The sequence below is a fragment of the Lipomyces oligophaga genome, assembly GCF_038497815.1.
Source record: "Lipomyces oligophaga strain CBS 7107 unplaced genomic scaffold V1516scaffold_3, whole genome shotgun sequence".
In the NCBI taxonomy this organism is placed as follows: Eukaryota; Fungi; Ascomycota; class Lipomycetes; order Lipomycetales; family Lipomycetaceae; genus Lipomyces; species [Lipomyces] oligophaga.
The window spans coordinates 143146-166612 of record NW_027117787.1 but is presented as its reverse complement, the minus strand read 5'-3'; the positions used below and the strand labels follow the sequence as shown (position 1 = coordinate 166612).

Genomic DNA, 23467 nt, shown 5'->3' with positions numbered 1-23467 from the left:
TACTGTTTCTGCAGTCTTGCTGGAGTTCCTGATGTCCTTGATAATCGGGATTCCCGCATGTCCATGTCCATGTCCATGAGCACCACGTTTATTAGACACCGATGCTAGGTGTTCTTTTTCTGGACGACGTTTAGTTTACTTTTGTAACCTAACCTCTTTGCTCGTTCATCCTTGTTGCTCTTCCTGTCCTTGAATTTGTGCTGGCTGTTATAAATCATTCTTGTGTATTCATATCCGACTTGCTTCACTTCCAAAACCGGTTATCAATTCAAAAGTTAGGAATGGCAAGAAAAATCAAGACTACAATGACAAGTCCAACCACTAAATCAAAATGAGTAGGTAGTCTAATGGCAAAGCCATATTTGCAATAATACACAGCCCAAGACAATAAGCTGAACCAGAAGAAACGTTGCAACACCGGTACTACCGCTTTGCTCGACTCTTGCGCTGAAGCCGCGTTGTCGACTAAAAATTGGGCCTGAATTCGCTTGGCCATTTGTGGTCTTGTGAATGTGTTTTTCACGAATCGCTCTCCTTCTTGACCCATCGCCGATAATATCGCTGTAGAATGAGGATTGAATACATATTCCAACACAAGGGACCATTCGCTAGGTTTCGCGTCTCGTAACCAACCTGTAGATTGATTTTGAATCGTTTCCAAAGGGCCTCCAGAGGTTGTAGCTAAAACTGGCGTTTGCAAAAGTAATGCTTCTAAAGGAACGATCCCGAAATGCTCGTTGGTCGGCGTATATACTAATGCTTTAGAATATCGGATTAACGACGTTCGAGCTGCTGTGGAAATTGAGGGTAAAAAAATGACATGCGTGGTTTCTAGTGCGGAAAATATCTGTGGATAGTTTTCATCTAAATGAAATATAGTTGTATGAGTTAATTGCAGACGATCGCAGAGTAGCGTTAATTCAATTAAGTATTCCTTGTTTTCTAGTACTTGTTCGTCATATCCTCCAGCGATAAACAATAGCGACGAGTCAAACAAGTCTGCACGCTGACTAAATCGAGCATACGAATTGATCGCCAGCTCAATATTTTTCTTTCTTTCAAATCGATTCACCGAAACAACGCTTGACTTGCCGCTTTGAAGCAATCCTTCTAATAACTTCTGATCAACTGGAGGGGGGGGATCGACAGATACACAAGGATAAACAACTTGAGGAATCGTTGAAATCGACGAGAAGGCTTGCTGAAATACAGACTGCGTAAACTTGGAGTTCACTAAAACGGTATCAGCGGAAGCTGTACAGATTGATTCTAAAATATCAAACGGAATCCGATATATTTTTTTTATTAGCGAAGTTCGGGTACTCAATAGCTTATCTGGAAAGTGACAATAGAACAAAATCTTAGTTTTTCGAGAACGGCCGTATAATTGGGCGCAATGATCTGCAAATATGCGGATCAATAACACAGCTACTGGTAATTGATCCACAAATACTCCATCGAACGTGTTATTCTCATTGATCAGCAGCCAAACCGTTAGGTAAACTTGTCTAGCAATCGCACACAGTATTGCGAACCGGCCGCCAAACAAACTTCTTGGTAGGAAATCGCCCCGGACAACTACTTGAACCTTTCCGTCACGGACTTCATCAAAACAGTGGCTCAAATCGCAATGCGAAGTGTAGATCGTGATTGCATGTTGACATTCTTGCAGACCCAGAGCAGCATCTACTACTAGTCTCTCTGCTCCGCCTATTAGCAAGTTAGAACTCATACATGTACTCTCTGTATAGGGACAGCAACTAAATACCAATTCCCAGATCTGGGTGAACAAATGCAATTCTCATCGCCTCGACCTCGTAATATCAAGTGAAGTTCGCCGAGTTATGCGAAACAAATCGAAAATGCAGAACACAATGAACAACTGTTCTCGAATCAAACCTACGTGGACATGTTCATTGCCCCGACCCCTGAAGCCACACTAACACCTCATTCTGAATCCGCAGTTACAGCGGCTCATCACTTTAGCATCAGAAAGTTTTAGAAAATTGGCATTAACTCTGTAGATTTTTTCCATGTTATTTAGAGTGAGAGCGTGAATCTGAGTCTGAAACAAAATTCGCGAGCATTCAGAGTTGGACAGCTCAAGTTAAATTTTAGCTTCAAATGTCGGAGAAACTTTTTGAGTCTGTTGGCGAAGCAGTTGAGCAGATTGCGGCGGTTCCTGATACAACCGACCATGCCGATGATAACACAGAGTCGGAAGAAAACGGACCGGTAACAGATACCGCTGCTGATGAACCTCAGGCAGTTCAAGAAATCGAATCGCTGTGCATGAATTGTGAACAAAATGGAACCACAAGGCTGTTGCTTACGCAGATTCCGTATTTCCGAGAAGTAGTTTTGATGTCGTTTTATTGCCCCCATTGTGGATTCCGAAATTCAGAGATTCAGCCGGCCTCTGAAATTCAACCAAAGGGTGCGAAGTACACGTTCATCGTCGAGTCAAAAGACGATATGGATAGACAAGTTGTCAAGTCCGAGAGTTGTGATGTCACATTTACAGATGTCGCACTTACGATTCCTCACCAGCGTGGTCAGTTGACCACCATTGAAGGCCTATTGACAGAAGTATCGGAATCTCTCAGCCAAGAACAACCGGCTCGGAAACTTTCTCAGCCTGAAGCCTACGAGAAGATCGAAGAGTTTTTGAGTACACTTGCCGACTTGCTGAAGGGAAATAAGTTCCCTTTCAAAGTCACGGCCGATGATCCGGCCGGAAATTCATGGATCGAAATGCGCCCGGGTGAACCACATACGAAATGGAGTAAAACTGAATATGAACGTACGCCTGAACAAAATGAGTCACTGGGTCTTGTAAATGCGGATGCGCAAACGGAAACTGAGACTGAGGCAGCTGAAGAATCTGTTCGAAACAATGACGAGGAAGAGCAGGTTACAATGTCAAATGATGAGATACATACCTTTCAAGCCACTTGTCCAAGCTGTCTACGTCGATGCGATACTCATATGAAGCTTATTGATATCCCCCATTTTAAGCAAGTAATTCTAATGAGCACTGTATGCGATTTCTGCGGTTACAAGAGCAATGAGGTTAAAACTGGAGGTGAAATCCCTGAAAAAGGTCGTCGAATCAAGCTTATTGTGGATGACCCTGAGGATCTGGCTCGCGATATTTTAAAGAGTGAAACTTGTGCGCTTTATATTCCTGAGCTGAATCTAGATCTTACCGCCGGAACTTTGGGTGGAAGATTCACTACTGTGGAAGGTCTGTTGCGAGAGGTCAGCGAACAGCTTGATATGCGTGTTTTTCAAGACTCTTCAGATTCAATGACAGATGAACAAAAGGAACGGTGGAAAAAGTTTCTAGATGGGTTGAATGAAGCTATTGAAGGAAAACGGAAATTCACGTTGATTCTAGAAGATCCGCTATCGGCAAGCTACCTACAGAATGTTTATGCGCCCGATCCAGATCCAAATATGACTATTGAGGAATTCGATCGTACTGAGGAGCAGAATGAAGATTTAGGTTTGGCGGATATGCATGTATAATATTTTTGTTTGATCTAGCTTAATATATATTTGTAATGCATCAATCAAACTATTATTTCGTTACGTCCTTCACAAATCCAGTCCATCTAATCTATGCAATAAATATTCCACTTCAACAACTTTTGTAAGTGGAATAACCCAATTTTTGTACATCTCGACAACTGTATCTGCATCGACTCGACGGGCTGCCGCATCAGCAGCCGACGAACTCGGGTCTAGTCCATAAGTTTCCGCCTTCCGCTTCAGTCGAGCTAAGACCTGTTTTTCCACAGCTGCATTTGTGATTGATTCATCAAGTCCTTTTGCATCTCGAGCTTTGATCAGTGCTATCATCCGATCTTGCTCTGATTGAAACTTGGCCTCAGCGACAAAGCGGCCAAAATGAATTCGCCGAGACAGCGACCGTAGACATTCAACGTCGCACAGCGAGCTTGATCCAAGATTCTCGGCTTGCTCGCCTTCTCGACAAAGCTTAGGGATTATATCGTGCGTGTAAAATTCTTTGATTTTATCGTTGACGTTGATTTTGTTCGGATCAGGATACAACAACGGCGGATATGCAATTGATGGTAAAATAGGCTTTGGTAGATCATCAGGATAGAATGGAACTTCGTCAGGCGATTCGTATCTGCGTACTTTCGCATGAACAATTTCCTCTTCTTTCAAAATCCAATCTACGAATGAGCCTTCGAAATTAGGGATTGCAAATGCTCCTGCCTGGTAAATCGACGATTGCCTAGGAAACTTTGCTCTCTCGATCAGATTGAATACAATCGTGTCTTCCATCCTGATCAGCGCCTGCCGAATATTTTTCAAGTCAAGAACAGTCTCCGGTTTCAAGAAATCCATTTTAAACAGATTCGATTGAATATTATCTAACTTGAAGGAAACAAATTGGAAGATGAAGATGATCTTCGCTATGAAAAACAAGGTTGCTGCGCCGACCTGGAATTACGATCGTCTCTATTCCCACTCAACGGCCTTTTCTGTTTCTACTACACAAATTCCATACCAGTTCTAGCACTCTCACTGTCTCGTCATATAGAAAATGAAAATATTGATTCAAGTAAATAAAACTCCAATTTAAATAACGAATATGACTCGGAAAGTTAGAATAGCCTTTGAAGGCTGTTGTCACAGTGAACTCGATAAAATCTACAATTCAATTAGGAAACTCGAGATTCCTATCGATCTACTAATTATTGGTGGCGATTTCCAAGCTGTTCGAAATTATCGAGACTTGAAATGCATGGCGGTGCCCGAAAAATATCTCCGTCTCGGCGACTTTGCAGATTATTATTCGGGAAAAAAGCTCGCTCCTGTACTGACTATATTTGTCGGTGGAAATCATGAAGCTTCAAACTATCTGTGGGAGCTATACCATGGCGGTTGGGTAGCGCCCAACATCTATTACGCCGGTGCAGCAAATGTTCTTGATTTTGCAGGCATTCGAATTGGATTAGTTTCAGGAACATGGAGCGAGGCCCATTACAACTGGGGACATCATGAACGGGTTCCGTATTATCGAGGGGCAGAGCGTTCAGCATATCATATCCGTCAATACGATATTCAAAGACTATATAATGCCAACTCGTCCACTACATCCAAACCAGTTGATATCATGGTATCTCATGACTGGCCACAAGGAATTGAAAAATACGGAGACTTGAATGCTCTACTGACGCGCAAACCTTTCTTCAAAGCCGACATCGACAACGAAGACCTGGGATCTCCACCCAACATGCTCCTTTTACGACACCTCAAACCTCAATATTGGATATCAGCTCATTTGCATGTCAAATATACTGCTATTTACAAACATGATACTGAAATCTCCGAAGCTGCACCAGGGTTTCAAGAAACTCGTTTTCTAGCTCTTGACAAGTGTCTCCCACGTCGCCAATTTTTGCAAGTCTTGGAATTTCAAACCTCATTGGAATCCGATTTATTCAGTCTTAAGTATGATCCGGACTGGCTAGCTGTTATTCGCGCAACAAATTCGAACATGCCGTTGGATCGTGATACTAAGTCTTTATACTCTACACCGGAAGAACGAAATAAGGTGGTTGCATCCATAGCCGATGAGCGGGAGTGGATTGAGAAAAATCTATGCAGTATGGATAAGCTTTATATTCCGTTGAATTTCGAGTTGACTGCTCCGATAGCTGACCATAGCGATGCCAAAAATATTCGAAACTTGCCTTCTCCGCTTGCTTATAACAATAATCAAACCGCCGCGTTCTGCAAATTATTACAAATAGAAAACAAAATTTTCCGGCCTGACTTGAGCGAATCCTAATCTCTGTATATATACATGTATAGTAATGTATTATTTATCTGATGACTTCATCATATCCATTAGATTTATTCCCGATGGTCCCGGGTTCGTAGATTTGGCAACTTTCTCAGCTCTTGATTTGGCCAACATCATTTGTAAAGTATTTTGTTTCCTAAGTTTTTGTCTCTTCCGACTAGATTGTCCGCTGGTTGTCTTGCCTTCAGTTTCTGATGAAATATTCAAGACAGATTCGGGAATTTGGCGTCCGTTGGTTGGTTTCTCATCCATCACTTCTAGTTTACTATCCATGTCGGAATATGCAAACCGTGTCACTTTTTCACAAGCCAAGCAAATATAACATAGCTCCGATCCTTTATCAGCAACTGTGTCTGTTCTCCAATTGATCAATTTCGCTGTTCTTGCCGCATTTTTCAGTTTCCTCCGTTTACGAGATAAAACAAGTAAATTATATCCCGGAATCCACACAGAATTGCAAACACCACATGAACTTCGCAACAATTGACTGGGTAAAACAATTTCATTCGATTTAGCTGTCTGTATAAAAGTTTTACAGATGTGAGCAGCTACACTCGGCGCCGATCTTGAAAGTAGATGTGCACTGGATTGCTGGAACACCAATTTTAATTCAGTCTGTTTTGATTCATCGATCTCTATTAATTCTCGCGTCAATTTTCGTTCAGCTACACTCATCTGCCTTAATTTCAGTGAAAAGCCGAGATTGTGAACAGTTCAGTGCCGGACAGCTAACCTAGTTTATCCCCGACCAAACTCATTCCTAGTGCATACATCCCACCTAAGCTACACCTTAATGTTTCCTCGCGTTCAAAACCAATATTCCACGATTTTAACAAAATACAAGTTCTGCCGCAAGACTATCTGCAGAAATAGATCCCCAGTATTTGTTTAATTAATAAACAAATCCTAGTTCACAGTTGTTCTACGTAGATTCACTTTATGGGAGACGTTTACCACAATGACATAAACTTTGCTCGCAGAAACTGCTCGCAAGAGATTATGAGCTTAACACACCTATAAAACGTCGTGCGCGTGGAGATAAATTCCCAAATTGACTTTGTTCGAAACGTAGGTTATCGAGCCAGAGTATAATAGCACTAAAAGGACAAAAAATAAAACATTTTATTATAGACCCAACCGAAAAGCAAAAAAGTTCTTTTGATTCAATACAATGTACATGCTTTAAGCCTTACCGGCAGCCTTTCTGGCAAGAAGAGCCTCACGGTCCTTGTCAAGTCTTAGCTTGGTAATGACAACCTTAGAAGGATGAACAGAAACAGGAACAGCAGATCCATCAGCCTTGTCCTTGGTCAATTTCTCGACCTGGATGGTGTACTTGAGACGATAGACCTGAGTAACTTTGCCCTCCTTGCCCTTGTACGAGCCACGGACAACAGAGATCTCATCATCCTTTCGGATAGGGAGCGATCGCACCTATAACATAAGAGTTAGCGCACGACACTCAACAGAGCTATCAAAACCTATCGAATGATCACTCACATTGTACTTTTCTCTCAGCTCTTTAGAAAGAGGAGCAGACATGATAACCCGCTTAACCGACGAGGGAGCAGCAAAGTGCGCCTTACGCGACTTGCTGCGGGAGGAAGAAACGTCTGTAAAACCACCATTAACAACTAGCTCAGAATCAAACAAGAGCAGTCTAATCCCCCTCGTCGCAATCTCCCTATGGCAAAAAAAGGAATCTTCTTGAGTCGTGGAACTAAACCGAATACATACCCTTTGAAAACTTCATTTTCTATATATTGAATTAACAGATGAACTAATGCAGTAGCTGAATCTGTCTAACAAGAGCAAATATACAATAAAAATTCAGATTGGCCTAGCACTCTAATTCAACCAACTCGAACTCCGTGCTCGAGATACTGCTATTCGTGCAGTCTAATCCACCCGAGCCGCATCTATAGCAGTCACAGCATTATAGCCCTAATAGCCCTACAGAGCCTCATAGTCTGAGGCGTCGATCAGAAGGTTCTGTCAGTGGCTTGAATCTGCGTTTCGATAGAACTATAAAGGGTGATCCGAATATACACAATAGTGTCTTCAGAGTTGCTCTCAGGTTCCGTAGAATGTAGTCTCAGCTATCTGAATTAATACAGTTCGTATCTTTGATCGATGATCAATACAAATATTTCTATTAAATTATCAAGCTCTGTAGATCGTTTACCCCTTAAAATGAGCCTCGTTCCTGTCAAAAGACGCAGAACGCACCTAAATTACCAAAGACCAAATTTGACGGGCCGGGAGCACCAGATCCGGCCTCATCGCTAGAGTCACGTGATGATACGGTTCGTGTGCGACCTTGTGTTAGGACTTTGTTGAAACTGCGATTGAATTCGCGATTAGATGTTCTGAAATCTCGATAATTTGGTACGTGATATTTTAATCACAAAATAGTTTGAACCCTAACCAGACTGTTAATTAGGATAATGAAAGTATAAGTTTACGAGATCTTGCCACTCTTTCCTATTACATCAGATTCTTGTCACCCCTTGCTTCAGGAGAGCAATATTGGAATACCCTCTCGTACTATCGGAGGTCAGGCTAGTTCTGATTGAAATTTACTAGTATGGTTGGTAGATTTCTTCTACAAAGTCCACTATTGAGGTAATCGGATTCATACTCTATCAATCAGCTCAATCAGCTCAATCAGCTCCTTGGTAAGCTATTTGATCTGTTATACGGTGGTTCTTTATATCCATCTTAGGTTTGTACCTAAGGTGTCCTTGATACAATAAGCCGTTCGAACACTTGTCGGCGTTGATCTCACAACAACAGTTGGAGTTCTCCTTAGCTGATAGCAGGTCAGAGTATAAAGTGTACACTCGTTTGAGTCATTCTCATTTCCTGAACGCGTTTTCTTAGCTATCCTCTCATTCGGGGAAATGGATCAATTTGAGCAGCAACGTCAAGCGCACCAAGGTTCATTTAATAACATCTCCCACCAACGGCAAGAGCAGGCAGCGGTGTCTGGATATGGAAATGGCGCGAGCACAATGGGATCAGATCAAGCCGATGACGATCATATGGGCAATGAAATACAGAAGATATACGTCCGGTTAATAGATTTGCAGAAGTCTGATCCACAAAAATTCGCTATTGAAACACAGAAATTTAGAAGACGAATATTTGATAAATCTATTGCGCAGCGGCAAGGTTTGGGACCAAGTTTGTCTTTAACACCAAGTTCGTCTTTGGCTCCAAGTTCGTCTTTAACATCAAGTTCGTCTTTGGCTCCAAGTTCGTCTTTGGCACCAAGTTCGTCTTTGGCTCCAAGTTCGTCTTTAACACCAAGCTCGTCTTTGGCTCCAAGTTCGTCTTTGGCTCCAAGTTCGTCTTTAACATCAAGTTCGTCTTTGGCTCCAAGTTCGTCTTTAACACCAAGCTCGTCTTTGGCACCAAGCTCGTCTTTGACACCAAGTTCGTCTTTAACACCAAGCTCGTCTTTAGTACCAAGTTCGTCTTTGGCAGATCACTCGTCAACCAATCAGCGCGCACATGTCCTTCAGCTTACTTCGTCTCAAATGCAATCAGATGTCATGTTTCCATCTTCTCGGATCACTCTTCCTCCAATTCGACAGAACCCATTTAATCGGTTGCCCGGTCCTTTGGATAGACCGGTTTCGGCTTGTCTTGAACCGCCAACTATTTTAGGCGTACCATTTTCGGGGCCGCCGGAATCAAGGTATAGACAACCTACTGCAACCTGGCAAAACCTTCAAGTGCAGACGCCTCAGGTTGGCCATTCACATGGATATTATCCTCAAGCTACACAGTTTAATAGCAATCAAATCCCTGGACCTAATCTAGGAGAGCCTCGATCTACAGCTGCACACATACCAAATCATAATCTAACGACGACAGACCAGCATATACCTAAAGTCATGCCTATTGCCACCCCTGCAGTGGCTCATTCTTTCGGAGACGGCAATTTAGTGGCTGAGAATTTTTCTTCGGATGCGCCAATGAAAACTCACATCTCTCAAAATTCATATCAGATCCATCAGTCTACCAAGGATCTCTATGCTCAAAGTGCTCCTCTTCCTCCAATCTTGAATGACCAAGGACAAGGAACACTTCATTTAGAGTCACAAAACCTAGCTCCAAAGAGCATGCATGAGCAGAACTGGCTTGATCAGCCCTTAGGCAAACTGTCTTCTTCACTTCCCGTTTCTAATACCCTCGAGAAGCCGTCTACTACAACGTTTCCTGGATCTACAACAACACCGATATCATCGATAGCGTCTAAATCCATGTCGACAAAGCCCAGCAGTGATAGATTACCTAACTCTTCCATGAGATTTGAGCCAGAGCGATCTCAATCTGCCATTTCTGCTCCCTTGCGCCCGGTATCTTCTCCCGTATCTAATACAATGGGAGCTAGCTTGAAGGACAGCCAAAGTTTCTTGAGGGTTGATGATAAAATAGCAATCAGACACAATATGACAATGAAATCCAACACCTTTTCTGGTGATGCTAATAATCACAAAAGTGCTGTGAACCAATCTCAAGTTGGTCAAGTGGTGAACGTCTCACAGGCGAATCCACTTACAAGGACTGGAACTACACATTCCACTCCAGATTCTCGGAATAAGCCAAAGCCAATAAAAGGCTTAGCTCCGATTTCTCGACAGGGTGGATTCGTGCGGCCCAGGACACCAGGAGTTGTGAATAATCCTTCCGATTACTCGAATAAGAGACGGCCAAAGGAGAGTCTGGACAACACAGCCCGAAATGGGGTTAGAGATAACACCGAAAAGCACGATCAAAATCAGGCTGATGTTGTAGTCATCTCATCACGATTATCCATCGAACCAGAGTCGACGGAAGGGAAAACTCGATCAGTATCTAGACAGATACTTCGTACAAAATTCCAGCTACATGATCTCAGTGCCGAAGGAGGCAAATACGCTGAATTGCTATTGGGCGCAGATATTCGTCCCGAAGTATCGAGCAATGTCGGAACTAGTCTTGCTAGTCTTCTCTCAATGAAGGCCGCTACGTATAGATTAATTCGGGCATTACAACATTTATCTGTGGTTCATCAAGATTCCAGTCATCTTCCGAAGATTCAGCAAGGAATTTTTAGCGCTCAATTTGAACTTGCACGATTGAATGAATTGCTTTCACAGAAGTATCCTGAAAAAATGAAATTGTATGACAGCTGGAGAGAGAGTATTTCACCTTATCATGAGAGTAAAATTGGGAAAGTCAAACCTCAGATGAACAATTCAGTACACAATGGCCTAGCGAGTAAAATATTACGAGTTCTAGGAAGGCATCCTACACAGAAGCCTTTGAATTTTGAATTTGCTGCATTAATTCGTGGCCAGGCTGATTCTAATTTGTTTAATTTGGCGGAACTTCCGCGACTATTTGATTCTACAATAGATCCTAGATTGAAATCGGATAAGCGACCAAAGTCAAATTTAACCATAGCACGAAGTAATGCTATTCAATTCAAACGTTCTCGGTCACTTTCAACTAGAAAGAATTCAAGTGCTGTCGACAATCCTGCTATCTTGACTCATGATCAATATTCGGCGGAGCCTGCTGAAGATGTCGGTAATTCAGAAGATGTGAATGAAATAGATGAAGGTTTTACGACTGAGGATATATCAACTCTATCGTTAACTGGATCGGAAATACAGGAAATGGCCGCACCACCGGATAAACTCAAGGGGACTAGATCTATAGAAATGAAGAGTAAGTCTTTGATATCTAATCGAAGTTTGTCCAAGAAGTTTTCAAGTAAACCGTCTGAATTTTCATCGAATCAGGAGAAGTCAGCGGCGGGTCTAAGTAGCAAAGGCACGGCCTTCTCACAATCAGATTCTCCAGCGTATCAATCTGAAACTTTATCGAGAGATTTGAGCAAAAAAAAATTGAAACGCAGAACTATTTCTAAGCAGCATTCAAAAGCCGATTGCAAATTTAAAGCCACTCCGGAACCTCATTTTCCACAATTCCGATGCAAGTGGGCTACTTGTCAAGCATTATTTGCAGATATCAACACGCTACTACTTCACATTACTACGATCCATAAGCCAGATCAAAACGAGATCAAATGTTTTTGGAGAGGTTGTGTTAGTGATGCGCAGCTTAGATATGTTTTCAAAACGGAGACTGAACGGAATTTGCATGTGTGCGAGAAACATTTGTCGGGGATAATAGACCAAAATGGCCTCGGTGCCAATCCTCGGTCGGAATTCGAAAGACGAGTGCGTGAAGGGCCAAGCTATGTGAACAGAATATCAAATCAACTTATGACTCCTGTGACATATCAAGGACCAAATAGACATTGGAAAAATCTAGATAAACGACTTGATGCATTGGACAAGGAACGGAAAAGAAACTGGAATGCTAAGCAAGAGGGTATTCCGCATCTAGTGGGGGAAGAGCTGAAGAGACTTCGATTAGGTGGGGCGGGATGGGATGCAGATGATGATAGTAATTAGCAGATGTAAGATAAATATATCTAGTTTTGTAAATTTTGGGCGAAACTAAATGTTTTAAGTTGATTTTGTTATCTAAAGTCGGTCCAAACTGAGTACTTCTGCAAATTCTACTCTCTGTTTGCGCCAGGAGAGTATATAGAACAGGTGATTGATTATATCTCAACGCGACAATCAAAACCAAAGACGTTCTGTAGAGAGCCGTCTGCGCTCTTGCTTAACTGGATATAATAGGACAGACGGAACTGAGTTGAAATTCAGCTTGCAAATTTGCAAGACCGCAGACAAATCGCTCAAATATGAAACAAAATAATCGTTGGAGAATAATCTCACAAGAAAAAACACAAACTAATTAGGAAATGTAGCACGTGGATCACACCACTTCATTTGCTTCGAAAAGAAATAGAGAGAATCCTAATTTTGAAAATTTCTTGTATCCGGTGATGAATTAGAAGCTGCTAAAATCGAAATAAACAGAGGTATTAATGCAATGGTGGTCTAGATAATTGACAGATTTTGTCTAGTTCCACCTATCCCCGTATTGTCCGACAGAGTTGGATCGTTTCGGAAGCATAGGGCTCGGAATTACCAGCGTAAGCATAGGCAGCAGAAGCAGGTATACAAAAATGCTATCAGGCTTGAACGGTGAAACATTACTATTTTAAGATCTCTGTAAGTCTCAAGAAGAAGACAGAAAATGCTTGCCTGAAATAACAGAGTGCAACATGTAATGCGGCAATTATACGTACGACTGGGACAAGTCGACTGTGGTTAGTGAGATATATACGTTAAATTTTTGATCTGAAATTGTAGTAGTTACAGTAGCTGATTGGTATCAGCTTTCCGGGAAATCACACATCGTATATAGCTATCTCAGTCGTGTGAAGTCCGATTCACAGTGCAGTGTTGAATCTGGCTTATACATAATTCAAATCTCGAGTTCTGGCCCCATATGTCCACGTCTATTCTTCGACAAGTGCACGACTGGACATGAACTAGTTACCTATCTTGTACTCCGAGGAGATATTTTATTTATAATTGATAGTGTCGGTTACGACTGAAACATAGCCAAACCTCACGGCAACAAATTCGATGCACTATGCGATCTGCAGTGGCAGAAGAGAGATATTTGTGCTTTAATAATAATCCCAAAACCAGTATAGATGAAATTTATAAGCTTGAAGTGGAACTTGTAAATAAAGATGATGAAACTGGGCTATTGTATATCCAAATTTAGAACATCTGTTGCTGAGAGACTTCCAAATTCTGGTCCTATAAGTAGGACTGAGTTGGTCCTAAAGACTCACGCTATAAAAAACTCGAAAATGCAATTTTCTCAACAAGCCTCAAGCATAAAACAGATACGATTTGCAACTAAAAGTTCAATATCCTATCGCAATGACCTAGTATCTATTATGTAATCACAATGTTGCTCAGAAATTTCGAAAAATCTCCCAGCACGCGTTAACCACGCGTCACTGCGGCTCTCACTACGCGTAGACACTTCTTCGGTTCTGTTCAGACAACTAACTTTTTGCCCTTGTTAACATATAGAAAATTTAATTGCATTGAAGATGAGTAAGAAAAGGCAGTCAACCTTAAATTTTAATGGTTCTTCACCATTCAAAGATATCACCAATACGATCTCCAGCCCTATATTGCCTCTGGTGTCTACTCCGATATCTTCTCCAGTTTCAGAGACTTTCTCACCAAATTGTGGATCTGGAATAAAGCCTAAAGCAGTGGAACAAAATATTAGGAACCAACATAAACGGATTCGATATGATTTTTCAATTACAAGTGGCAAACCGCTGCGGACAGTTCAGCGAGAAAACGAGCACCGGGTGATCGGCTTGCGACTAATGTATCGAGAACTAATGAACTCTCGGTGGGCATCTGATCCAATCGGCGGAAACTGTCAGAGCCGACGGGACTTATTAACCTACGATGCGCGCGAACTGAAAAGTAATTATGCTCGTGACTGGACTACTCTCAGACAAGTTATGGTGAATAGAGAGGCTATGTCAATATCAGAGAGTACTCCTACCTGCGTGGCAAGTATTCCAGGAGAACAGGTTGCAGCTGTTGGTACCGAGAACGGCGAAGTCATTTTGTATGATCTGGATAAGCCGAAACTCGATCTTCCCATGATGATCTTTAAAGCCCATCGATCCTTTCTATCGGATATCACCTTCAGCAGCGCGACGAGTCATGAACTAGCGACCAGCTGCGTCGACGACACCTGCCGAATTGTGGATCTGGTGAACCGGAAAGTTGTCGCAACGTTGAAATCCGAGCGACCAGGATCAGTTAAACAGTCGATTTTCCTTCAAGAAAATAGCTCTCACCTAGTTGCTTGCTGCAACCGATTTGGCTCTATTGATGTGTTTGATCTGCGAGTTTCGTTCAAATCTCAGAATCTCCGCCCAGTAGCTTCAGTATTTCGGGCTCATAACTCCACTAATCGTCGCTCGAACTTGCCAAAAACGGCTACAACAGTTACATCGATATCCAAATTGTCCTCGAACAATGATCTTCCGATTCTGGCGTCCACTTGTGATCAGAACACAAGTGTCCGGCTATGGGACCTGCGGAAACTTGAAAAAATTACGAACTTCACCAAGCCTCTATTCCAAACTGACCCGGTTGATTCATCCACTTGCTCAAAGTCATTCGGCTTCACATCCACAATATCCTGCCCACTCTCAAACACTTTTTACGCGCTTTCTCGCGATTCTGTACTGTATTCGTTTCCAATTACTTCTTCATCTTCTATTACTTCGTCACCTAGTTGTCTCTCCACGCATCGAGATTTACAAGTTGACTCCTACTTCTCAAAACTGTCGATCCCTTCTCAAAGTGCTTTCCAAAAGTCAGGTCTTTCGTCTCCTTATATTGTTTGTTCGTCAAGTTCTCCGAATCCAGTTTTGTTTCCTATCAATTGTTCCTCACTTTCTGCATCACCTCCTTCCTCCCGAAATCAGGGTCTTGCCCTAGTCAATGGCCATACCCAACCATTAGCAGGTATCACTTGGTCAGATAATGGTTCCTTATTCTCTGCTGGCGATGATGGATCTCTCAGACGATGGAAAATGAATTATTGCTTACCCTCTGCTGCTACCCATTTAGATGGTTATGCCATATACAGCCCCAACGACTTGTCATCTTGATACATATTTATTAATAGGAATCAGAAAGCGGTAAACCAGTCAATCAAAAACATTTAAAAAGTCAAAGTCATCTAAAATCTAAATACAGCAATCCTTCCAATTAAATCCTTCCAAAAACGAAATCAAAAGCATAATAACAAATACATAATTTTAAACTTTTATATACAACAATTTAAAGTAAAATTGAATTTAAAAACAAATCATCATCCTCCTGAAGGTCTAATAATTTCGCGCATATTGTGCTGCTGGATATCCGTAGGTCAATTCACTGTCAGAATTGACGATCGGAGGTACTAATGCCCGAGGCATCATCGAATCAGAACTACTACCGACTAACGCCGGAACTGTCCCAACAGACCCAGATCCAGTGACTGATACTGGCGGGGGTAATGCTTGCGGAGTAGACATTTGATTATTTGAGACCGCAGAGACCGCGCCACTAGCGACTGATGACGAACTGCCAACCTGCATTTGGAAAACTGAAATTGGCGGCATCGTAGGCTCAACCCCAACAGGCGTATTTGAGATTCTATTAAAAGCTGCAGCTGCGGTAGCGTGATCAAGTGCTTGTTGTTGTTCTCGCGTAACAGCTAAATGGCCTCCATTAATAGAATGGATCATTCCTTGTCCAGATCCATCGACTGGACCCAGCATACCTGTTACTGACGAAGCTGACGAACTTAATCTCCTTTCATCCTTTTCGACCGTCGAACTCTCTGCTTCAACTCCGTGTTCATTTAGCTTGATCAGCTTGGTCGAGTCTCTACCTCGTCCCTTGATTCCTTTATTAGCGTGCCTATATAAATCTGCAAAATAAAAGAACAACTCCCGGTCAGCTTCCGGAATTGTGGACTCATTATAATCCGTGTCAACATAAACCTGAAATTTGGCAACAAGCATTTGCAATGCTTCTTGGTGAAATTTGTTTTGATGAGCTTTCAAATTTCCCAGCTGCGTGAATGATTTATTACAGCTGTCGAGTTTGCAAATGTATGGTCGTGAGTCTGTATGTGTAAGGAGATGAGCTCTAACATTTCCGCGCTGTGCAAATCGCTTGTTGCACATTTCACAAACATACGGCTTTTCTCCGGTATGGCTCCGCTTATGAGTCTATAGGAAAATAGTTAGTTGCTAAACCAACACTATCACTGAGTTAAAGAAGTATACTTACCCTTAAATTACCTCGTTGCGAAAATCGCTTCCCACAATTTGGAACATCACATACATACGGCCGTAGTCCCGTATGGCTTCGTCCATGAATATCCAGATGCGTTTTTTGATTGAAAACTTTTCCGCATCCTGGCTCTGAACATGCAAACTTGCCAACCTTTAATTTTGATGCCGGCGAACCGCCAACTAAATCTTGCTTTGACATCTCTTGGGCTATTTCTTGAGAAGAGTATACACCTGCAATTAAACTATCTGCTGTGGGGATGGGAGCTGATACGACACCCTCTGAGGTAGAATTTGCACTAGTAGGAGGAATTAGACCAACACCCATGGTATTAATACTGCTACTGCTACTACTAGTGCTAATACTACTTGTAGTGCTGCTCCCCCCGCCACTGCTGCTACTGCTGCTACTGCTGGTGCTTCCACCTTGGCTTGAAACAGATGACGTCCGCTCTTTGTCTTTGCGTTCTCGAGATTGGATAACCAACATTAGAGCATCAATTTGTGTAGATCCTACTTGAGGAGCACCAGAAGCAGAATAATTTGTTGGCGACTGGCGTTTAGTCTTGCGTCCTTGAAGAATTGACGATGCTGAGACTCGTCGCTCAGGAGTTTGAGGCCGATTTGCTAACATTTGTCTTTGCTGATCCTGGCTTGATTGCGCCGAATTTGAAGTCAGCATATCATTCTGTTGATGTAGTTGAAATATATGTGGAGATGAATGAGCATGTGTTAGCATGTGATTTGGCTGCAATGAGTTCGGCGGCTGCAAAGCTGAAAAGGAGAGTGAAGTATGTAAAGTGCTCGGTCGTTGGTACTGGGCTTGGCTTTGAGTTTGCTGTTGCTGTTGCTGTTGCTGTTGTTGTTGTTGTTGTTGTTGTTGCTGAGAAAGCTGTGATTGAGGAGCAAATTGCTGGACCTGACCAGGCTGAGCAGCTAAAGACTGTGCTTGTACAGCGCCGGGTACATTCAAGTACATAGGAGAAGTCGAAGTGGTAGAAGAATGGGATTTTGAGTCTAGAGAAGAGGATATCACAGGAGAGGAAAGAGAGATATCAGCTAGAGAGGTTGCAGTCGAGGAAGCCGTTGATAAAAAGGAAGCACCGCTAGAGACCGAGGACGAGGAAGAGTAGGTTGTAGCTGGCGGCCTAATTGGATTATAAGTGCTGTATCTGTGGAGATCAGAAGGTGAAGCCGGATATGTGTTCATCGAAACTGCGGGAGCCGTGGAGGCCGCACTTTGGCTAACTTGAACGGGGGCCGAAGTAGGAGCAATGATGGAAGGTGGAGCGGGAGTATCAAAGTAGTCATGCATGGAATGGTAAGCATTGATTTTAGCAACAACTGACGATGGAGTCGATGAGGACGACATATGAGAACTTCCGCTGGCCAGACTGCCAAAAGTTGAAGGTGTTGGAGGAAGAGGTCCGGCCGATGGGGGTATCGACATTTGATATTGTTGGTCAGGCTTTAAAAGTTGCTGTTGCTGTTGTTGCTGCAGCTGAAGCTGTTGCTGTCGCTGCGGGGAAACTAGGTATGGTGAGTGAGATGACGAAGATGGAGGAGCCGGAGGAGGAGGAAGAGCAGAGGGAGGAGCAATAGGTTGGTTCTGCTGCTGGTGTTGGAGATGAGGGAGTGAATGGGGATTCGGAGCTTGATTATGCTGGGGCAATTGCATCTGTTGTTGTTGTTGCGGTTGCTGCTGCTGCGGAAGGATATACATAGGATATGGTTGGTTTGCCATGAGGGCATATTGGCGATAGGACGACTCAGCTACGGCGGCAGCGGCAGCAGCAGCAGCAGCAGAAGCAGCGGCCTGGGTCGCAGAGGAGGGAGACGAGGACTGGTCTGAGGACGGTTGGCCGAGCATTTGGCGCTGGTTTGGAGTCCAGGCAGAAGTCGCAGCGTATGGATGCTGATGGACTTGATGGTGACTGTGGATATCGAAAGAATCGTAAGCGGGCGTGGCCGAAGAAGGATTTGAATTATTGACGAGGTTGGAAGGGCCGGCCGAGGAGGAGATCGTGAGGGTTGGCAGAGAGGCCGAGACGGAGGAAGAGGAAGCGGAAGTCACCGAGTCCGGAGCAACAGACAGGTCTGGCATGGCTGCGAACAGTCATGCGCTCTCGAGAAAGCAGAAGGAGGAAGTCAGGTCGGGAGAGAAAGAAAGAGGGAACCGAGCGATGACGAGAGAAGAGCTGACAAAGGGACAGAGGACGGAATCAGAGTCACGAACTGGTCAGCAGGTCTGGGTTGAGGACGAGCGAAAGGAAGGATGAGCAAGGGACCAACGGCAGCGGAGAGGGAAAAAAGAGAGAGAGATCGAGTCCGGCGAGAGAAGCAGCGGGCGTGGACGGCTATTGTGCGCGGAGCAAGTGAGCAAGCGAACGAGCGAGCGAGCGAGCGAGCAAGCGAACAAACGGACGAACGAACGAACAATCGAGCGGGAATGAGGGCCGAACGAGGACTACGACTAGGACCAAAAAAAGCGCAGGAAGACGGCCAGACGGACGTGGAGTCTGGTATTGAGATTCGAGAAACGTGCTGGCTGCGGAAGTAAGCGATCAAGCAAGAAGTGCGAGCACGCTCGCGGTCGACCTTAATTACTACTGTGGTTCGAAGAAACGGAGACGGACACAACAGCCATGGACACTGGACAGCAGCCAGTTGAGCGGGCAACAGCACGACCTAGACTTGATAATCGTACGTGAGATTGTCTGCGCGCGCAATAAATGCCGTGCAAATGGAGGTTTCGTTTTAGCGAGCTCTGTTGCGCTGCGATGAACTAGCAAGCCGGGACAACGAGAGCGAGGTTTGTTCTGCATGGCCTGTGAGAACCGAACAGGATGCTATCCGGCACTCGCGCAGCAGCAGCAGCCGCGAGCGAGCCAGCCAGCCAGCGGCACCCCTCAGACAAATTTGCGGCGTCATGCACACGTCGTCATGGCTTTTGCGGACTAACGGCGAGTGTGCGTTTCTAGGTTATGGCGCATGTTATTGATGGTGATTCATTTACTGCCACATAGGTACTGGTCAAGTTTTCTACAGAATTCTATTTTACTGATAGTATGCAATTACACACAGCGCCGACCAGCACCGCCAATGACACCACCATTGGCTACAGCGACACCAGGAGCACCAGCATAATATCGAGTAAAAGCATTTTTACTGTGCAGCTAATACCCGAACAATAAGTAGATAACTAAATAGATAGATAGATGAATAGCTAAAACGAATAAATAAGAAAATAAATAAATAAATAAAATATAAACCACTCTTCCGATGTTTCTATCCAAACATCTCTTTTTATCCGGTCTTGATTTTATTTCGTTTTAACGATCCCCGCGTGCCCGATCAATCCCCATCTTTTTCTACTATAACTCCATCGTCCCCCCTCCTCATCCCCCTCCCGCCAAATCTTATCGTCATCCAGTTTAGTCTAGTCCAATATATTATAGAGTGTGATCTCCCTCTGGTTCTCATTCTCGTTCTAATTAATCCAGTCCTCGTGCAATCTCAGCCAAACTCTAATTCGCCCGCGCCGTCCCACTCTTGCCGTCCGTCGCGGCTACTCGAACTACTACTGTGCAGCCGACAGTCTGGACTACATTGGTTGGTTACAGGTCTGGACTAGACGTGCATCTCGTAGACAGTGCCTTGCTGCCTGAAGCCCGCTGCCTTACAGCCCCCGAGTGCCTTGTGCCTTGTCTGTGGCATCTGGTGTGCGCTATTTGATCAAGTATTGCTATCTCTTGTTTTGTTTTGTTTTGCTTTGCTTTGCTTTATCAGGTTAAGTTTTGTTTATCAGGTTAAGTGTTGTTTTATAAGGTTAAATTTTGTTTTATCAGGTTATGTTATGTCAGGTTGTGTTATGTTATGTTTGGTTATGTTTGGTTCTCTGTTCTCTCTGCTCTCAGCCCTTAGTTCTCTGCTCGCTGCTTTTTCGGCTCGACTCGGTCAGCCTTCCTGGCCAGCTGACTCCCTTGTTCTCTTCCGAATAGATTGCAACCGTGCCCGTCCATGCACGTCCGCCGTGGAAGTTACAGGGCACAGTGTTTCTGGACCTACGCTATTTAGACAAAAGAGGATGGATTCAAAAGGGACATGCCCATCCAAGGAAATCGGATCAAATATGGTTCAGCATACACAAAAAACATACAAACATATAAATAAGCACAAACGTAAAAATAAACACTCAATCACGTTCTCATACTCGCTCTCGTCGTTGAACAACTCAAAACCCACACAAAGAATATTCCTATGCTCGGCATACTCAGTCGTGCGGTCAGTACTGTCCCTTCTCCCACCCCCCCGCCGTTCTTTCCGCTCTCGGTAGTACGTACAAATACAAACAGTCAGCAGTTAACGCTCGCCGGCGCCGCTTCCACGTTCTCCAGTCTTTTCTCTAGTTCCGTTCCCGCGCATAACAGCTGTTCAAAGAGTCGAATAAATAATAAGTCAATATAACAAAATAAAACAGATGAGTAAAATCAAGTAAATAGAACAGAAAAAAGTAAAATAATAAATAAACTCGTCAAGATGTAAATATGTAAATATTCCTTACACAGTCATCCTCAATCGTTTCCTCCACCTACTACTCCCCTCAGATCTGTGCGTCTACTGTTGGGGTTTCACCGTGTACCGCCAGATCCTCGCCCGCAAGTCCCCGCTGCCTGTAGCAAAGTACGTCCCCGTTGGACTCGGTGCAACCGAAATCACAGAGTTCTTGTGTCCCTGTAACATCAGCTGCGCCTGCGCCGTCCGGGGATCCCAAAACTGCACTCCTCGGTCCTTCGATCCCGACAAAACCCACTGTCCATCCGGCGTCAGCGCAACCGACAGCACAAAGTCCTTATGTCCCGTAAACGTCTTCACACACACACCTCCTTTGTGCGAATTCGGCAATCCCCGCGCAGACTGTAGCTCCCACAGTTTGATCGTCTTGTCCAGCGACCCTGACACAAGATCCTTGCCATTCGGCGCAAACGCAACTGAATAAACCGAATCTTTATGTCCATCCGGCGCCTCCAGTCGTTCAACCAAGAATCCTGAACTGGCCTCCCACACTCGCACACTCTTGTCCAAAGATCCCGCGGCTACAAACCGTCCATCGGGTGAGAACGCTACCGTGGTCACGCCGTCTTCAATCGTCAATGTCAGCACACACTGCGACGTCTCCATATCCCACACGCGAACAGACCGGTCGCCGGATCCAGACGCAATAAATCGCCCATTGCGTGCAAAATCAAGCGAATAAATATCCTGTTCATGGCCAGTAAACACATTTCGAATCGTCTTCGACTTGATATCCCACACTCGAATCTGCTTGTCTTCCGCACCTGTCGCAAGATATCGCCCATCCGGACTAAAACACACACTTCGAATATACAAATCTCCTTCTCGGTCAACACTGTCGTCTTGTAAATGGCATATCCGTTGGCCTGTCTGAACATCGTAGATCTGGGCCGACCGGTTACATCCCGTCGCAACATAATTGCCATCTGCACTAAACCTCACACAACATACAACGGAGTGATGATCTAGCGTGTGCACTAAATCAACATCCAACACTCGCGGTACGCGATCATTGTAAATTACAAACCAATCATTGGCCTGCTTCTTGAATTCGCTCGGCACACGGTCGAAATCAAGATCCGCTAAATTATTACCGGCTGGCGACTCAGGTGTCGTCCGCGCCATATGTGGAGATGTTCGATTGTCAACTGCTCGAGCTTGTCCAGGCGTAGTAGCTCCTGTCACAACCGCTGCTGGCTGCTGCGGTGTTCCGGCAACTGCCTGGTTGTGATATCCATTCAAATACCCTGGCGTGCCATATCCCGGTTGGCCTGGAGCTGCCTGAGGGGGTACAGCTCCCTGGGGAGTACCAACTTGAGGAGGAACTTGGCCTGGTTGCTGGCCTGCTGCTGCAGCTGCAGCTGCTGCCGCTTGCTGTTGTTGTGCTTGTGCCTGAGCCTGAGCCTGAGCTTGAGCTTGTGCTTGAGCTTGAGCCTGAGCTTGTTGCTGTTGTTGTTGCACTATTTGCTGTTGCTGTTGCTGTGCGGCCGCTGCTGCTGCCGCTGCTTGTTGTTGCTGTTGTTGTGCGGCCTGCTGTTGTTGTGCTGCAGCTTGAGCCTGCTGTTGTTGTGCCTGTTGCTGTTGTTGAGCAGCTACTGCAGCTGCTTGCTGCTGAGCTTGTTGACTCTGTTGTTGAGCATGAATGCTATTTTCCTGTGCAGGTGCTAATGTGGGAGCACCGCCTGACTGACCGGACATTAAACCCTGAAAAAGATTCGATGACGAGTGACCCAAAGCAGGAGGGGCGATCTGCGGCGCTCCAGGCTGCGGAGCCGGAACTACTGCCGCTGGTGCTGGGTGACTACCGCCCAAAGCTTCCAATTCATGTTTTAAACGAGCAATTTCTTCCTCGTAGCTAAAAATGAGATCAGCTTACCGCTCAGAAAAAAATTCAAAAGATTGGATTGGCACTTACTGCTCTTTCATCTTTCGATGATTTATCTCAAGCTCGTAAACATTTTGCCGGATCTGTTGCATCTCCGCAACCTGCTGGTTATCTGCAAAGCGTTAGAACACATATTCTTCGATTTAATCGATCATTTCATTTTGTCATGATTTCAATAATGCCAATCCAAAAAAGCCGCATTTTGAAGCATGATTACATCATTTTCATCATCCTCCATATCATCCATATATATTTTCAGTTCCAACAAAAACCTCTCTATCCTTCATCATCATCTGGTGCTAAATCTTAAACGCCCAGTCGCATGTGGAACGAGTGCGGCGCAAAC

The 23467-nt window shown here is 44.2% G+C and overlaps 10 protein-coding genes across 10 annotated transcripts; 4 read left to right on the top strand and 6 right to left on the bottom strand.

Annotated features, from left to right (window-relative positions):
* Positions 1-268: 268 nt before the first annotated feature.
* On the bottom strand, positions 269-1805 carry V1516DRAFT_621896 (uncharacterized protein; the record flags this gene model as incomplete). Its single annotated transcript, XM_066919551.1, has 2 exons — positions 269-1710; positions 1769-1805. The coding sequence occupies 2 exons, from the start codon at positions 1803-1805 to the stop codon at positions 269-271; spliced, it is 1479 nt and encodes a 492-aa protein (XP_066777811.1).
* Positions 1806-2034: 229 nt separating this feature from the next.
* Positions 2035-3648, top strand: V1516DRAFT_672403 (ZPR1 zinc-finger domain-containing protein). The gene has a single exon (XM_066921740.1). It carries the CDS (start codon positions 2125-2127, stop codon positions 3529-3531), a length of 1407 nt encoding a protein of 468 aa, XP_066777810.1. The 5' UTR covers positions 2035-2124; the 3' UTR covers positions 3532-3648.
* On the bottom strand, positions 3508-4627 carry V1516DRAFT_672402 (chorismate mutase). Its single transcript, XM_066921739.1, has one exon. It carries the CDS (start codon positions 4378-4380, stop codon positions 3601-3603), a length of 780 nt encoding a protein of 259 aa, XP_066777809.1. The 5' UTR covers positions 4381-4627; the 3' UTR covers positions 3508-3600.
* V1516DRAFT_672401 (DBR1-domain-containing protein) lies at positions 4522-5929 on the top strand. Its single transcript, XM_066921738.1, has one exon. It carries the CDS (start codon positions 4628-4630, stop codon positions 5828-5830), a length of 1203 nt encoding a protein of 400 aa, XP_066777808.1. The 5' UTR covers positions 4522-4627; the 3' UTR covers positions 5831-5929.
* Positions 5861-6520, bottom strand: V1516DRAFT_684618 (uncharacterized protein; the record flags this gene model as incomplete). The annotated part of the gene is made up of 1 exon (XM_066923570.1): positions 5861-6520. One exon carries the CDS (start codon positions 6518-6520, stop codon positions 5861-5863), a length of 660 nt encoding a protein of 219 aa, XP_066777807.1.
* Positions 6521-6889: 369 nt separating this feature from the next.
* Positions 6890-7751, bottom strand: V1516DRAFT_635284 (60S ribosomal protein uL24). Its single transcript, XM_066920011.1, has 3 exons — positions 7583-7751; positions 7346-7458; positions 6890-7279 (listed from the first exon to the last, which is right to left on the bottom strand). Exons 1-3 carry the CDS (start codon positions 7596-7598, stop codon positions 7028-7030), a joined length of 381 nt encoding a protein of 126 aa, XP_066777806.1. The 5' UTR covers positions 7599-7751; the 3' UTR covers positions 6890-7027.
* A 997-nt stretch (positions 7752-8748) lies between these two features.
* Positions 8749-12321, top strand: V1516DRAFT_684616 (uncharacterized protein; the record flags this gene model as incomplete). The annotated part of the gene is made up of 1 exon (XM_066923569.1): positions 8749-12321. The coding sequence occupies one exon, from the start codon at positions 8749-8751 to the stop codon at positions 12319-12321; it is 3573 nt and encodes a 1190-aa protein (XP_066777805.1).
* Positions 12322-13841: 1520 nt separating this feature from the next.
* V1516DRAFT_672387 (WD40-repeat-containing domain protein) lies at positions 13842-15627 on the top strand. The gene has a single exon (XM_066921737.1). It carries the CDS (start codon positions 13893-13895, stop codon positions 15486-15488), a length of 1596 nt encoding a protein of 531 aa, XP_066777804.1. The 5' UTR covers positions 13842-13892; the 3' UTR covers positions 15489-15627.
* A 788-nt stretch (positions 15628-16415) lies between these two features.
* V1516DRAFT_611156 (uncharacterized protein) lies at positions 16416-16806 on the bottom strand (the record flags this gene model as incomplete). The annotated part of the gene is made up of 2 exons (XM_066919299.1): positions 16416-16598; positions 16660-16806. Coding segments are annotated over 2 exons (330 nt in total), but the record flags the coding sequence as incomplete, so codon positions are not given.
* A 4472-nt stretch (positions 16807-21278) lies between these two features.
* On the bottom strand, positions 21279-23213 carry V1516DRAFT_623287 (WD40-repeat-containing domain protein; the record flags this gene model as incomplete). The annotated part of the gene is made up of 3 exons (XM_066919619.1): positions 21279-22579; positions 22862-23091; positions 23152-23213. The coding sequence occupies 3 exons, from the start codon at positions 23211-23213 to the stop codon at positions 21279-21281; spliced, it is 1593 nt and encodes a 530-aa protein (XP_066777802.1).
* Between the last annotated feature and the right edge of the window lie 254 nt (positions 23214-23467).

Excerpts from the sequence above, each read along its gene's own strand:
- V1516DRAFT_672401 (XM_066921738.1), top strand. The coding sequence starts at position 4,628 with ATGACTCGGAAAGTTAGAATAGCCTTTGAAGGCTGTTGTCACAGTGAA.
- V1516DRAFT_672402 (XM_066921739.1), bottom strand. The coding sequence starts at position 4,380 with ATGGATTTCTTGAAACCGGAGACTGTTCTTGACTTGAAAAATATTCGG.
- V1516DRAFT_635284 (XM_066920011.1), bottom strand. Across the intron at positions 7,280-7,345 it reads AGCTGAGAGAAAAGTACAAT|GTGCGATCGCTCCCTATCCG; the intron begins GTGAGTGATCAT and ends CTTATGTTATAG.
- V1516DRAFT_672403 (XM_066921740.1), top strand. The coding sequence starts at position 2,125 with ATGTCGGAGAAACTTTTTGAGTCTGTTGGCGAAGCAGTTGAGCAGATT.
- V1516DRAFT_672387 (XM_066921737.1), top strand. The coding sequence starts at position 13,893 with ATGAGTAAGAAAAGGCAGTCAACCTTAAATTTTAATGGTTCTTCACCA.